The 17,038-nt window shown below is 40.4% G+C and overlaps 1 protein-coding gene across 1 annotated transcript in view; it reads right to left on the minus strand.

Moving 5' to 3' along the window:
* Positions 1-613: 613 nt before the first annotated feature.
* LOC134583437 (early endosome antigen 1-like) overlaps positions 614-17,038 on the minus strand; it is a 44,060-nt gene continuing 27,635 nt past the window's right edge. Inside the window, exons 12-20 of the mRNA XM_063440349.1 lie at positions 15,842-15,977; positions 11,686-11,817; positions 8,443-8,581; positions 7,688-7,767; positions 4,211-4,363; positions 3,380-3,482; positions 3,240-3,283; positions 2,233-2,384; positions 614-713 (exon numbers count right to left, since the gene is read on the minus strand). Coding sequence (XP_063296419.1) covers positions 677-713; positions 2,233-2,384; positions 3,240-3,283; positions 3,380-3,482; positions 4,211-4,363; positions 7,688-7,767; positions 8,443-8,581; positions 11,686-11,817; positions 15,842-15,977 — 976 coding nt within the window. The 3' untranslated portion in view covers positions 614-676. The remainder of the gene's footprint in view (positions 714-2,232; positions 2,385-3,239; positions 3,284-3,379; positions 3,483-4,210; positions 4,364-7,687; positions 7,768-8,442; positions 8,582-11,685; positions 11,818-15,841; positions 15,978-17,038) is intronic.

Below are 17,038 nucleotides of genomic sequence, written 5' to 3' on the forward strand. Positions count from 1 at the left end.
AATTGCAATATTCTGATAAGGCAGATCTTTGCACTTTTTATTTTGCATTGTTTGCTTTTGGATGATACAATAGCAACAGCAGACTTGTTGCAGTCATTCCATCTTTAGTTCCATTTTCTCCTTTTCTCAGAGGCTGGACTGATGTAATATGTAGAGTTCTCAGGTAAGCAAGTCTAAGACAGTATTACAGAACACATAGGACCTTGTACTGTGTATGTAAATGGAGCTTGTGTTCTGTTGGGCCTTCTGAGATGCAGGTTTACATTGACAGGGTTATTTACTTAAGATAATTGTCAGGAATTCAAAGTAAGTTTCAAATGTAAAGCCAAAATAGCAGAACTGGAAAAATTCTGCTAAATGATTCCAGTTTGTCTGTTTTGCCAAAATGTTAAATTCTCTTTGAATTGCTGACATTCCTCACCCGACAAAGTGATAGAACTAGTAAAACACAACCCCTTGCTGCGTTTAAAATCGCATGTGTCTAATCTGCCCCATGTTTGGGGAATGTTAGTGAAAGTAGTTTTTTTTTTTAACGTTACTATTTATTTGAAGAATAACTTTTATTCAATATAAAGGAGGAAAGACAAACATATATTTCTATTAGAAAGTCACTGTTGTAAATTTGCTGTTTCCATGAAAAATAAAGCAATTAACAAACAAAATATATAGAAATCTTTCATCTGTTTCTGTTCAATGCAATGTAGCTTCGGCTCCTACTGAAACAAAGTAAAACATTATTTTAATTACAGACAAATGCACAATGGATATATTTACTGATGCATTTTGTTTGGATCAGCCTAAGCACCAAAACAAATTTTAGCTTAAAGGAACACTCCATTGAAATGTCTTTCATTATTTAGTTGATATAGGTTGCAAAAGCAGTTACTTCCACCAACGTTCAGTCTGTGCTGGGGAAGTGACCTATTAGCCAAGCACGCGATGGCTCCTTTTCCAGTGTAATACATCTCATTGAGAAGGCAGGAATGGCAAACCACTTCCGTTGGCTTTGTACAGCCAGTAGATCAAAATTGTTGAACAGCCGGGGAAGTGTTTCGGAAAACCATTATAAAAATGCCAAATTCTACTGGAATCGTCACTTTCATAAACTTGTGGAAAAAATGAGACTCCAGACACAAAGTACTTAAGCAAGCAGAAGTATTGTGTCTGTAGTGTTATTTCAAAGGAGCAGTTTTGGTGAATAGATCCTGCTTCTGCAGTGTCACTGCTCAATTTTCTTTCATTTAGGGGTAAAACCACTTTTGTTTCGGTTTATGCAGCCCTAGCCACACCTTCCCTGACTGTGACTGACAGCCTCCCTACACACCTCCTAAAAATAAACAGTTACTTTAACTCTCACAGAATACGTCACAGGAAGAAACAATCAAAGAAGCATTTTTTTTTATAAACTTGGCCAGATTGCATTGTTTATTTTATTTATTATTGCCATTTATATAGCGCCAACAGATTCCGTAGCGCTTTACAATATTATGAGAGGGGATTTAACTATAAATAGGACATTTACAAATAAACTTACAGGAACGATAGGTTGAAGAGGACCCTGCTCAAACGAGCTTACATTCTATTGTTGGGCTCACTTCTCAGCTTGGGGAGTTTCTTCTCCACCTGTCCTACCCACCCATCTCCGTTTCAGACCAGTGCACTAGTGACAGAAACAGGGCATCATTGTAAAAAAAAGCAACAAGCTCCTCATGTTCCCTGCAGGGACTGAAAACCCTGACACCGGAGCTTGTTCTGTATAAATCACAATGATCAGACTCCCTCTCTTCTCCCCCTGTCAGGATACTGCAAAGTGAAGATATCTTCCAACTGCACATGTTTTAATCTGTCAGGCATCCACAACAATGATTGTTTACATGAGTGCCGCCACTGGAGTACGTGAGGAAAGCAGAAGGAAGAAGAAGCAGGTAAATATGGGGGGGGGGGGTGGAGTTATATTTACCTGCTTCTGTTTGATCATGCAGAGTGTGGCAACAATCTCATTCAAAGCTTAAGAAACCTTTTGAGTGAGACTGTTTTCTCAAAGTGATGTGTGTAATCTTAAAGGGTTACTCCTACAAAAAACAAATGCGTCTCCAGGATGCCTGTGTTCCAGGCGCAATTGCAAATGGCTAAAATGAGATGCCTAAGGGTACAATATTTTAAGTTTGTCACTCTTTGCTGATACGAAATTCACACGAGTAAATTACCTCTTTAGCCTATATAGCATGTCACATACCTGATTTACTTTTGAGAAGTGAAGCTATTCCAATATATTCTTTTTGAAGTATGCCGCTGAGATGTCCAAGCTTCACTTTGCGAAGGTTGAGTTTTTTCATCAGCTCTGCAATAGCATCCAAAATACACTGATCTCGCTCCAAAAAGTCCTTAATGTATTCAAGATAAATCAACATTGTAGTAAATGTATTTCACTTCATAGAGTAACAAGCGTTTTCAGTAATCCAGATATGTGCAGTGGTATCCAGCATATCTCCTAATATATAAGCAGTAGCGTAGTTAGGAGATTATAATCGCTGTATTTCAACCCTTAGAGAGTTGTTAAAGGGACACTCCACTGCTCAAATGCAAAATAATAATTATTATTATTAAATAGATATGTTACCGGATCTCTCATCTGCAGCCTTTGCAAGCCTTCCCCTTCTAACTCCAGTAAGACTCCTGACCCTAATTAAAAAGTGACAAGGACTGTTCTAAAAGGCTTTAGTCCCGCCATTGGATTGGGACGTCCACTAAGGTGTTCAGGACACCACTATTTTAGGGTGGATCTGGTGAGAACAGGAAGACATCAATGTTCCTGCTTGTAGAACTCAGCAGATTCCTGGAACTAGCGATCAGATCAAGAAAGCACACATGTATTGTACCATGGTAGCAAGAAATTCATTTTTTAGCCTTTAAATGTAAAAGAATACTACAAGCAACATAAACGCTACCATGTGCTGTAGTGCTTATGATGTCACGAGTGTCCTAGAACACCAGTCACTGCTGGGCTTATTTCAGGAGAGATCCTAGCAGGAGCTTGCAGCTTTCCAGAGTGTAAGAAGTGAGGAGTGGAGCCAGGCGGACTCCTGGTAAAAAAACAAAACTCTAACTACGTACAGTGGGGGGGAAGGTGGGCATTCCTAGCACTGCAGTGTTTACATTGCTTGCAATGTTCCTTTAACAAAATGCAAGTAATTTGTGTTTGAAAAGCTGAAGCTGAACAAACTCAAAATGAAACTTACGTTGCACACAAAGTTATCCTTTTCCCATCCTTCTTTGATGTGTTCTATATAAGGAATAAAAGATAAATTATGTGAAATATAGCTCGAGCATAGTATATATTTAGTAAAATAAAGAATGGTTACATTTAACTTGTACTCACGAAGTAGGGAAGCTAACCCGCTCTCCATTTGTGTAATAGCGGCTGCATGATTCTTTCCTTCATTTACCGATTTATCAATATCTTCTTTGAACTGTGCATTGCGCTATTAATAAATATTTAGACAAGAGAAAACTGTCTGTGAGTCACAATTGCTGTAACAGATATTGGCATGCTATGTTGCTCAATGCTCTGACTTCCGAACGGGGTTTAAGTTGCAATATAAATAGGTGATAAGAAGGTGGTAAGTATAACAGATAAAACATTACCTAATTATAATCACTAAACTACTATTTGGATCTGTAAAAATACAATAGACTCAACAAACAAAATTAACTGGAAGACCATGTGATGCACAAAGGAAGCAGAAAACAGAATTGCGATGTAGTTGGTGCCCAGAGTGGTCCTTAAAGGATGGCCACTTCCATGAAGAAAGGGTAAGCCAATAGGTATCTCATTATACGTATGCAGTACATCCTACGCACAGAGGCTATAATACATACAAGCTTTCATTTTCAGTAATAATACAATGGATGTTTCCTTTATTAAGTCTTTATACATCCTGATATATGTATGTGACTGAAAATCAGCGAAACCTTTTGTCCAGGTGTACATGCTTTATATATGAGTTGCGGTCACATAGTGTGCTCTGGTTATAAGTTAAATCTAATAAAGTGTGGACCAAGTTAAGCTTTACATAATGCCATAGAAAACAATATGAGATTCTATTATTAACTTAAAAAAAAACTAATTATAAAACAAATACTGAAAAAGGCTCACACCAGATGAATTTTCACTCACAGATTACAGAATTATTGTACGTAGATTACTCACTAATTTAAGTCTGCAATTTTCCATGTTCACAATCTCCATTTTTCTATTTATTTCATAGATGTCTTTTTCAATCAATCTTATATTTTCAAGTTCATTTTGTAGTTTTTCAAACACTAATTTTCGAAGATTTTTCAAGGAATTCTTCTTGGATTCCTGTAATAATTGATGACATGATTAAGAAATCAGTAGTACATATCTATATGTATATAAATATGTTGGCAAAAGAGCAAACTGTAGTATCTGACATGCTATTACCATTTGTAATGTAGTAGAATCATTTTGCAGTGTGAATTGTGAGGGGATGGACATATCAACTGGATCCTTTATAATTTACCCTCTAGCTGTGCAGAATTTAGTTTTTTTTTAAATTGACCAGAAAAGTTAGTCAAATAACCCAGAATTGCACATTTGGGTATTTGTCTATTTAGTGATTGCAAGAAAAGAAAAAAAAGCACAGCAGAAAATGTTCAAAATGTATGCAGGCAGCGAATATACAAATCTGCTACTGACATGCCTTTATTAAATATCCAAATTGCATATTTCATATAAATTCAGAAGTTCTCAGGATGTTGCCATTTGGAGGACATTTAAAGTTTAGTGAATTACCCCAATGAAATGTGGAAAAATTCCAAACCGAATGTGCAAAATATCCAAGCTACCTGTTTAGTGAATATCACCCATATAGTTTCTTGTTCTAGGCTGATCTGTGGTGGGTGCCCGCAGAATTACTAAACAAGGTGACCTGAATACTAGACATGTGCAATTCGTTTCGGTACGAATATGAATTTTGACGAATTTTGGGCAATTCGGACATTCGGGTACTTCCGAAGTGGCGAATTGCCGAGGTTCCGAAATTACCGAATTTCTGAAGTGCCGAAGCACAGTATTGCCTAAGTACTAATATACTTACCCAGTGGAAGAAGAAGAATGTTACACTGTATACATGTTTAAATAAAAAGTATACAAACATAGCCAGGATTCAGCTGTAAGCATTTGCAACACTTACAACAATCAAGTAACATACATTCATAAAAAAATGTAAGTTACTTAGCCTGTCAATGGAATGACAGGAATGTAGGGTTGGATTAAGCAACCAATCAGAGTGTTATGAGTACCTGTCAGTCTCATTTCATTTACCTGTCAGAGCACTCTGATTGGATGGCTTAAACCCACCAATCATAGTGCTCTGAGCCTAATTGCAGGGCGGGGCAAGGCTTTATAAGCCTTTCCCGCCCTGCAGAGCTCAGTCTACGCGGAGCCCTCCATGGGTGAAGATGGATAAAAAAGAATTTGTGCTCTTATTAGTATTTAGGGCTCCCACCCAGCGCTCAGGGGTGGGGGCCAGGGGGGAGGACATTAGGTCCCCCCCCATTCTAATTTAGGGCCCCCACCCACCGTTCAGGGGTGGGGGCAAGGGGGAGGACATTAGGTCCCCCCCCCCTTATTCTAATTTAGGGCCCCCACCCACCGCTCAGGGGTGGGGGCTGGGGGGGAGGACAATAGGTCCCCCCCATTATTTTACTTTAGGGCCCCCACCTGCCGCTCAGGGGTGGGGGCCGGGGGGTTTGGGGCAATAGGTCCCCCACTATTCTAATTTAGGGCCCCCACCCGTCGCTCAGGGGTGGGGGGCATATGCCCCCCCTTTAGTTTAAAAGCCCCCCTCTCGTGTGTCGGTTATTATGGCTTTTTATTTGGCCTTTTTTGGGTCTGAAAAAAAGATTTTAGAAGAAAGAAAACATCAAATGGTAAGTTTTATTTAATTAAACAATTTTTTACAGGTACTTAGTTAAATGATCCCTCCCTCATTATTTTTAGGGTGAGGGGGGAAGGTAGGGGTTAATTTTTTGGGGGAGGAGGGTGACTAGGGGTTTGGGGACCCCTAGTCACCTGGGGAAGGGGGGGGTTAATATTTTATTTAGGGCCCCCACCTGCCGCTTATGGGTGGGAGCCTGGGGGGGGACATTAGGTCGTCATCCCCCCCAATTAGTATTTAGGGCCCCCACCCACTGCTCAGGGGGGAGGACATTAGGTCCCCCCCCTAATTAGTATTTAGGGCCCCCACCCACCACTCAGGGGTGGGGGCCAGGGGGAGGACATTAGGTCCCCCCTAATTAGTATTTAGGGCCCCCACCCAGCGCTCAGGGGTGGGGGCCAGGACATTAGGTCCCCCCTCATTCTAATTTAGGGCCCCCACCCACCGCTCAGGGGTGGGGGCTGGGGGGGAGGACAATAGGTGTCCCCCCCATTATTTTACTTTAGGGCCCCCACCCGCCGCTCAGGGGTGGGGGCCGGGGGGTTTGGGGCAATGGGTCCCCCCCTTTTTATAATTTAGGGCCCCCACCCGCCGCTCAGGGGTGGGGGCGCAGGGGGGGTGCATTAGGCCCCCCTTTAGTTTAAAAGCCCCCCTCTCGCATGTCGCGGGTGGGGGCTCGAGAGGGGGGACCCTTTTTTTTTTTTTTCAACAGAGAGCAGCCACAGGCTGCTCACTGTTTACTAGACATTCCCCTTCTCGCGGTATAGCGAGTAGGGGCATAATTTACTAATACTAAGTAATCTTTACTTGGTATTAGTAAATCTGGCTGAAAGACCGATTTAGGTCTTTCAGCCTTTTGGTAGATAACTCCCTAATACCGTGGGAATTATCCGAAGCCGAAGTTCCGAATTGCCAAATGCCGAACCTAAATTTTTTCCCATGCACATGCCTACTGAATATAGATATTAAAATACAGCAAGGGAAAGAAATGGGCTTAAACGAACAGATACCAAAGAAAATTGAACCAGCAAACAAAGGGAGATCAATAGATTAATGCACAAGGTAAAGTCAGGTATTAGGTAATCTAGTGAAAGGAGCCAATATTAGATTCACAGCAGGAAACTACAACACTAGACTTTAGGTCTATGTACATATGCACAATCTAGGCTTCCTATACAAGATTGTGGATGTGTGAAATAACACAAGATCACTAGTATCAGGAAGGAGGCAGATGTTTGGGGTAAACACAAAAGAAGCCTACAGGTAATGTAACAAGGCCACGGATGAACTATTGCAAATAAAATAACTGGTCGTGAAAACTAAAACAAATCTCACAATATTAGAAATATATAGTAAAAACAAAAATATTTAAAGTGCACGCCCACATACATAGTTACATAGGCTGAAAATAGACATTAAGTGTCCATCAAGATCAGACTTTATCACATTTGATTTTGCTCTTGATCCAAAAGAAGGCAAAAAAACTAGTTTGAGCCACTTCTAATTTTACAACAAACTTGGAAAACATTCTTTCTTGACCCCAGAATGGCAGTTAGATTTCTCCTTGGATCAAGAAGCTATTACTCCACTGATTAAACTTTATATCCCTGTATATGATGTTTTTGCACGTAATTTGTAATTAATTGTCGCAGGGATTTGTAATTTTGAGTGGAAAGTCTGCTTTAATTAAGTACATTTAAAAATTTTTCCAAAATAATAAATACCTTTTTCTGTAAGTTGGTTTCTATGTCCTTGCTATATGTGTTGATGGAAGATTCTAGTGATCTCTTTTGGCTTTTGAGCACTACAAGTGGAAAAGACAAAATTTCATACAAATTTTGAACAAGCAAATATTTTGTTGCTGTAGAACTTTCTAAAATGTCTTAAATTATAACATGAATGATAATAAAGTGAAACGTACATGTTTTTATGATAACTACTGACACACGTTACATATTGTTTGGATAACCATGATAGAAATAATTATGGTTAACTCCACTGATAGGACAGGAATTAAACAATTGCTACTGAATTATAAGTATAAATGCCCCGTCCCCCTGTAAGCCCCTCAGTCCTTTAATTCTGTCTTCAGCTGAAGGTAGGAATAATATTATTTCTTAAAAAAATGTAATCTCTTTTCACAGCTTCACCCCAGACTCAGTATAATTTATCACGCCAGCTCACAATTTGGTTCTACAGAACTGACTGGTTTTTCATTTGCTACCGGATTTCCTAACAAAGGTTACTGTTCTATTTTTCCCTATTCCACAATTTCCTAATTCTTTTCCTATCTGCTGAGGAGTGAAATTAACCCATAAGGGACCCTGCAGTAGGAAATTGACAGAAAAAGGAAATTGCTGTCAATATGGATCCATTTTCTCCTTTAGTTTAAAGATTAAATCTTGGTAACTTATCAAGCCATTATACATGTTCATATCTGCTCCCAAATGCTAAATAAAGCAATAAAAGAGTTGTGTACATCCAGCTTTCTTTTTCAAGTCTTCATATATTTGCTGCTCTTTGTTATGCCGGTCCTCTGCTTCATCCAGAACAGCAATTTTGGCTGAAAGGTCTTCAGTCTTTGATCCAAGGAGCCCATTCATGGAACTGACCTCTTCCTTAAATTACAGATAAAAAAGATTATGTTTGTGTCATTTGGTGGTACATGTGGGTAAAAGTATAATATCAAGGCTAAACTGAGTGGGCTCCCCACCAGAGGGATTCCAAAGCAAAAATTAAAATGACCACAATACCAATGTTTCAGCAAAAACGCCTTCACATGTTCTCCCTTGACAAAGGCAGTTTTACCGAAACGTTGGGATTACAGTAATTTTTTTTTAACTCTGGTATCCCTCGTCTCTAACACTATAGTGTATTCTATATAGCATACCAGGGTGATTACTTGGCCATTGACACATTCTGTAGATAAACAAATTCAACAGGTCATCGATTTTGTATTTCTACTTCCAGTTTACATTATCCTCTCGGTGACCGAGATATATTACACAGTGACCGAGATATATTGTTTCCAACAAAATATTTGCATTTAAAATATTGACCTTTATTTAAAGGGACACTATAGTCACCTGAACAACTTTAGCTTAATGAAGCAGTTTTGGTGTATAGAACATGCCCCTGCAGCCTCACTGCTCAATCCTCTGCCATTTAGGAGTTAAATCCCTTTGTTTATGAACCCTAGTCACACCTCCCTGCATGTGACTTGCACAGCCTTCCATAAACACTTCCTGTAAAGAGAGCCCTATTTAGGCTTTGTTTATTGCAAGTTCTGTTTAATTAAGATTTTCTTATCCCCTGCTATGTTAATAGCTTGCTAGACCCTGCAAGAGCCTCCTGTATGTGATTAAAGTTCAATTTAGAGATTGAGATACAATTATTTAAGGTAAATTACATCTGTTTGAAAGTGAAACCAGGTTTTTTTTTCATGCAGGCTCTGTCAATTATAGCCAGGGGAGGTGTGGCTAGGGCTGCATAAACAGAAACAAAGTGATTTAACTCCTAAATGACAGTGAATTGAGCAGTGAAATTGCAGGGGAATGATCTATACACTAAAACTGCTTTATTTAGCTAAAGTAATTTAGGTGACTATAGTGTTCCTTTAATAGGTTTGGGAAGGGGGGGCGGAGCCTGACCGCCAAACGGAGTGGACGTGGGTTCCATGAGCTCCTGTCCGGCGGGCAGGAAAAAGCTGAATAACGCTGGCCTCGGGGCCCAAAGAAACACCAGGGTGCACTACCCACGTTGGGGGTGCACCATAGAAGCGGGGAATACCACTCCGACGCCCGTCGGGACTAGGGGCACCGAAAATCAAGTGCGGCCTACCTGAGCTGGAACCTGGGAGTAGCATCCGCTCTTCCCGACCTCAGAGCTCCGAAGCGACGCAGCAAGCACCCTACCCCCCCCCCCCCTTTGGACCGGTGGGGGTTATCCCGGTCCCCACTGGCCACTCTGAGTCCACTGAAGGGGTTACTGACCGTGCAGCTTGCAGGAGTATTACTCTGACGAGACGCAGCCAAGATGGCGGCCCAGCAAAGGCCCAATCTCGACAGCACAAGCACCCGACCGCCAACGCAGGCTCTGGAGGCATTTGACAGGCTGTGTACTAGCTTCTGGACGATACTGTGCAAGCAAGGTATGACTCACAGTCAAGCGGTGAGAGCAGTGGCAAAGTTGATCCGCCCTGCAACCCGGCGCCACCACTATGATCCCCGGTCTCAGCCCCCCAGAGCAGTTATGCGGCTACACAGCGGCAAGCGTCCGACAAAGTCGGAAAAGGCGCAAAGAACATCGTACATAAACACCCACTCACACGCTCGTGGGAGCCCCAAACAAGCCCCATGCACCTCATCGGATGCAAGCACCAGGGACCAGCGCGGCACACGCCTGCCCCATATGACCAAAATCTCCAACTGGGTCGCAATACAAGGGTCCACCCCACAGCCTACTGAAGAAGCCGAATCCCAATGCAGAGACACCATCAAGAGGGCTTCCAACGCCAAACTCCAGAACATTCCTGCGCTGGGTATAGGCTGAAGCGCCTACCACACTGCCACACAAGGGTACTTTTATCCGAGCTTCCACAAAACCTAAGTACCCAAACTCAGAGGCCTGAGGCACCACTCAAGCAGACTATATTTCTGTTTCTTTTCTTTTTTTTTTTTTTTTTGTCTGTTGCATAGCCACACTAGCATTGCTAAACGTTATTCACCTACTGCTACTCTGACAATATAAACGTATAGTTAAGCTTGTTATTTCTTTCTTTACAAATAGTAACCTAAACTACATTACCCTCCAAAGGGAGACAGGGTTTAGTTACAGCAATTTTTTGGGCATGTTCCACCAGTTATGATTTTGTTTGTTTATGCGGATAGTATTTGTCTCTGCCTGTAATGTAACCGACCGGACCTGTATTGCCTTTCTGTGCCATAAGCATAGTGGATGGGCTCTCAGCATCATAGTGGATGGGCTCTCTTGTGGCATCCTGACAAAGCTATGGTAGCTAACCCACTGCAGTTACTATAACTGATCTATATTCGATTGTACATACTGTTGCATAATACTCGACTTATTATTCTACTTTACATGCCTGAATTGTTAATCTTGTTAATTCCCCATTGCTTAAAACAGGCATAGTTTCAATCTTATACATATCTCAGGGACATATTGATCGACGAAACGCTATGCATGACCTAAATTAACTCGATTGTCTCACGTAATATGTCCACACACAAACTATCAGAAATAGAATTGACCTCTCATGTTAATATAATATAAAATTGTGCAAGTACTACCATGTACTCCGTTGTTATACCTGTCATTGCAAAGTTTGTGGAATGCCGTTGGGGTACCTCATACGCGTTGTTATATCTTTATGCACAACAAAAATAAAGAATTGAAAAAAAAAAAAAAATAGGTCTGGGAAAGATTTTCAAATGATTTAAGATTTATTTTTTTTCAAAATATTAAAGTAGATCATACTTTAATATATAATTAAAAATAGTAAAATATTTTCAAAATTTGAAATAATTTTAAAACTTTATCCAAAAATATGAAATCATTATTTGAAAGCCTGATCCAGAGATATCACATCGAGGCCATTATTGGATGTGTTAGCATTTTGTTTATTCCTTATTTTATATTATAATCTATTAATATAGAGAAACCCTTCCCAGAACATTCTCAGATAAATGTTCGAATCTCTTACCTCAAGCATTTCGATCTCTTTAGCGAGACTTTGCTCCATATTTGAGAAGTTTTCATTCATTTTCACACCCTCTTCTTTCAATATGAAAATCTGTTCATCAAAATTCTCTATTTCCCTTTGCAGGATGTTGCCCTAGATATTGAGAATAAAATAAAATATTCTAGTTGTGTTTTACATCCATAAATACCCATCCCATTGTGTTAGTGACTACATTTGGGAAACAGTAATATTTCATCTGCTTTTTACATGTAATTTGATTTACATAGACTGAGCGTGTACAGATTATTCTTGCATATCCTCCTCCATTTGTCAATGTGATATATAATTGCTTTAAGTTAGATAAATAATCCAGTTATTTGCAGAAGCCAACGCTGCCTAGGGCTATAGTGCCTGATTAAAGGGACGCCAAATGAGGGGGTTCTTAAGAGTTGACACATAGGTCGTTACAGGATCTGAATATCAGTAAATACGACAACAGCTTTAAAATTTTAGGCATCTGGCTTATTAATGCCATGGCATATTATAAATCAATTAAAATAACTAACTGGAGCTCAATAGGTCAGAAGTGCATGCAAAAGTCAAGATGAACAAGTACTTAAAAATGACATTTGAATAAAAAAAAAAAAACTATAAATGTCACAGAAAAATAAAAGCCTTTCCGGGCATATAGCTTATAAATAGAAAAAAAACTAAAAGGAAAATCGTGTGTTAATGTATCCTTTTTTACTGCAAAGTTTCAGCAACCTACTATTGTCAAAACCTCCATGATAGGAGTCCTGAGATCTGATCATCTTCTGTGCATTGAGACACAAGTTATGGTCTAAGCTTTTCAAATTGTGTAATATTTTTGGATAAACTTTTAAAAGTATATATTTTTTTCAAAATATTAAAACATATATCTTATTAAAAAATATATCAGTTTAAAAAAAAGAATCGAAGTATTAAAGCAGTATTTTATTATTGGCATCACCTGCGCAACAATACCAAACTTTACCTAAAATTAGCGCAACTAACACCTAGATTTTGGTTAGCTATTAGCTCGTGCCAATATAGAATTAGTGACAGTTCTGCTTTAGACTTGCACTGTAGAGCAGTGATTTTCAAGCTGGGTTCCGTGTTACCCTGGTCTGCCAAAAGCCACCTCACAGTGTTCACAAACAACATGCGGTGTTTAAAATGTGTTTTATAATAAGTGCCAGCAGTGCACTAAAGGCCACTCCTCACCCGTAAAACACTTCAGCTAAGGAGTAACTAATTAAAACTAACACCTTTATAAAAGTGCAGGTTTCTATACGAAATTGGCACTTGTATCATTACTTAATGAAACACCCCCTGGCTGTCAAACAAACAGCCAATGAGGTTTCTTCCAGCTTCGATTAGCTCCCTGGGGCCAACAGAAGTGGCAGGAACACTCAGCTTATAAGCCATTTCTGATTGGCTATTTCCCCATGAAGTGACTGAATGTAAGCCAGGGAGGTGTAGCCAGTCTAATTTATAAAAGTGTCAATTTCTATTGAAATCTGCGCTTTTTCCAAAAGAAAAAAAGAAATAAGACACACTACACACGTAAAGCTTTTCAGCAAGCTAAAGTGCTTTAGGGGTCTGGAGTGTCCCTTTAAAAATAAGCCAGTTTGGCTAGACGTATGCACATGTTTCTAGTTGGGCTTCACGTCAATGTGATATTTATAAGCTGCTGAATGTAACAAAAAAACAACAAAAAAAACTGTGCCTTAGTAAAAAAAAAAAAAAAAAAAAAAAAAAAAGGGTTGGAAACCACTGGAGGCTCTGCATTGTACACACAGAAGGCCCATTGCTCGTTGTGGTGGTTTGATGATGAACACAGAGTTCTAATTATTATTAAATAGGCTCCAGCACTTTTGAGTTTTTCATAAACAGGATCTTTAAGTAAACGAATTTATTTGAAACTACCGTGTAATCAAAAGATACATATGGACTCCTTTGTTTTTTATGTAGCAGTCAATCTTTGGCAAAAGGTGGAGTTACTGTCACCCTTTCCCATCAGCCCTTGCAACAGACGTTAGGTGCCATCTTGTGCAATGCATCTTACTGTGCAAGTGCAAGACTATCTCCCATAGACCACGATTGTTCTCTTCAACATGCACAAGAGTATATAGTAACTACAGCTCCCAAGGAGGGAGAACGTAAGATAAGACCACCCAAACTGCTTCTGCACCCTACAAGTGGACATGTTATCATGGGGGTTGCTGCAAACAAATGAAGAGTCCCCACGTGAGACCATGTTGCTTTGATACAAAATAAGGCGTCATACCAGGGGTAAGGTAGACTCCCAGATGTTGTAGAACATCTGTCTAAAGAGAAGCCAGTCAAGAACAGGTATCCTTAAAGGTATACTGTAGTGCCAGGAATACAAAGGTGTAATCCTGGCACTACCAATTCCTCTGCCTCGCGCCCCCTCTCCTCCCTGTAAATAAAGAGTTAAAAACCCAGGGCTCGAGTCCTGCAGGAACACGTGGGAACGGCGTTCCTGCACTTTTTTTAGAGCAGGAACGCCGTTCCCATTTGTGGTCCTGCAGGCACTCAGGGGGCGGCAAAAAATTTCACCCTGTTCCCCCTGTCATGGGGGGCCCAAGAGGTGGCCTAATGGCCACCTGAAGGACCCCCCCCAGCCGGCTCTTGTCTCGCTGTCAGACGCGGCGAGGGAGCTGTGTTCTCTCTGCTCCCTCTCGCTGCGCGCCGTTTGCTGATGCTGGGAGCCGGAATATGACGTCATTTCCGGCTCCCGGCATCAGTAGACAACCCGCGCGGCGAGAGGGAGCAGAGAGAACACAGCTCCCTCGCCGCGTCTGACAGCAAGACAAGAGCCGGCCGCACTGAAGCCCCACTGGACCCCAGGGACAGGTCCACGCCAGCTCTCCAGGTAGGGAGGGTGGGTGGACATTTTTAATTTAAAAAAAAATATGCAATAATTCTTGAGTGTATGTGTGTGTGTGTGTGTCTGTGAGTGTGTGTATGTGTCTGGGAGTGTGAGTGTGTGTGTCTGTGAGTGTATGTGTGTGTGTATGTCTGGGAATGTGTGTGTGTATGTGTCTGGGAGTGTGTGTGTCTGTGAGTTTATGTATGTGTGTGTGTGTGTGTGTCTGGGAGTGTGTGTGTCTGGGAGTGTGTGTGTGTGTGTGTGTGTGTCTGGGAGTGTGTGTCTGGGAGTGAGTGTGTATGTATGTGTGTGTGTATGTGTCTGGGAGTGTGTGTGTCTGTTAGTGTATGTATGTGTCTGGGAGTGTATGTGTCTGTGAGTGTGTGTGTCTGTGAGTGTATGTGTGTGTGTGTGTATGTGTGTGTCTGGGAGTGAGTGTGTGTGTCTGAGTGTATGTATGTGTGTGTATGTGTCTGTGAGTGAGTGTGTATGGGAGTGTGTGTGTCTGTGAGTGTATGTGTGTGTGTGTATGTGTCTGGGAGTGTGTGTGTCTGTGAGTGTGTGTGTCTGTGAGTGTATGTGTGTGTGTGTGTATGTGTCTGGGAGTGTGTGTGTGTGTGTATGTGTCTGGGAGTGTGTGTGTGTGTGTGTGTGTCTGGGAGTGTGTGTCTGGGAGTGAGTGTATGTATATTTGTGTGTTGGTGTCTGTGAGTGTGTGTGTGTCTGGGAGTGTATGTGTCTGGGAGTGTGTGTGTCTGGGTGTGTGTGTGTATGTGTCTGGGAGTGTATGTGTGTGTCTGGGAGTGTATGTGTGTGTCTGTGTGTGTGTGTGTCTGTGAGTGTGTGTCTATCTGTGAATTTGTGTGTGTGTGTCTCTGTGTGTGTCTGTGTGTGTCTTTGTGTGTCTGTGAGTGTACATGTGTGTCTGTAAGTGTATGTGTGCACCTGAGTGTGTGTGTACGTGTTTATATATGCATGCAAGTTTTGGTTTTTTTTTGGTGGTGGGGTGGGGGTGGAACTCGAGTGAGTTCCCACACTTTATTCCCCAGGACTTGACCCCTGTAAAAACCCTTTATTTACCTACCTGATCCCAGCGCAGATGACACAACTAAAATGTAATTAAAATGCTGAAATATTGTAACAGAACCAAATAATGTGTTTATATATTGGTTGATGGGAAAATACTATTGATTGAAGCCTTCACTGTTAAAGAGATTAATTTCTTTCTATATTGAATAAAGCATGTAAACTCAGACTCACCTCATCTAATAATGAAAGCTGCAGTTTTTGCCCGTTTTCCATCCTTTTCTTCATTTCACTGATAAAGTTTTCTTCAGCCAGTTTCCAAAGCTCTAGCTCCTTTAAAACTTGATCTTTTTTTATCTGATTTGCCATTCTGTAATAAAATAGTGAACAGGAAAAAAGTTTCACTTGATTTCGGTTTCATGCGTTTTCTATTTATAAATTCAGGATCATAAATCATTCTCTTAAACACTTAACTGATTACTTTATACCATGTTACATTAACAGACTGTCTCTGGGATGGTAATTAAGTTGTTATATAGTAATGTGTTTGTAGTTTGCTAGGTCATACAAACTAGATTTGCTGTCCAGCAACAAATAACTGATAAGACCTGTCAGGGTATTTATATCGGCAGACATGTTGTGCTATGATAGAAATTAAAATGTATATTGTCAGAGTCACTCTGAACAGAGCAGACTCCATTTTGTTATTTTCAAGTTAACAAAGAGACACGAAATTTCTATCCTTTCTGTAAAACTAACCACTTTGCCAGAAGCTAAGGAATGCTTAGTATATACAAACCTGTTGATAAGAGATGAGAACGGGGGATGGACAGACTGTCTAAATGCTAATGGTATATATATTCAATTCTAAAACCCATACATTTGTGACAGAGAAGATTAAATAATTTAATGTTACTTTCGATATTGTATAGAGTCCCATTGTAATTTAAGGGTCATACTTAGTTATAACTGTCATATTAGAAATTATAGCAGAATTTGCCAGACACATAGTCTGAAGAAAGCCCAAAGAAAACCCTTTGAACTGACGAGTAAACTTAAATTATATTAACCATAAAGATAAGCTAAATGACGTCAAAATAGCCACCAGGAAAAGTTAACTCTTTCCTGGATAGGTATGTTTAGTGGGACGAGACTGCCCTCTATAGACCAAATACTTAAATTGTTATCTGGAAGGTAACCACACCTCCAGTGTTTCTATTGGTCTATCACCTAGTGAATTTTCCCTTTAAAAGTTAAGACAAAGGGAAGAGAGAGGTATGCAGAGAAAGCAAGAGAGTGTGCAGTCGGGGGCAAGGCAGGCGAAAGCAGGCTAAGAAAGAAAAGCAGAGAGCGAGAAAGAAACATTCCTGGACACTTAGCTACCCAAGAACATCTGATGAGAACATCTCTTTAATTGGTAAATATACTGGC

This window comes from Pelobates fuscus, chromosome 13 (assembly GCF_036172605.1).
Source record: "Pelobates fuscus isolate aPelFus1 chromosome 13, aPelFus1.pri, whole genome shotgun sequence".
Taxonomy (NCBI): Eukaryota; Metazoa; Chordata; class Amphibia; order Anura; family Pelobatidae; genus Pelobates; species Pelobates fuscus.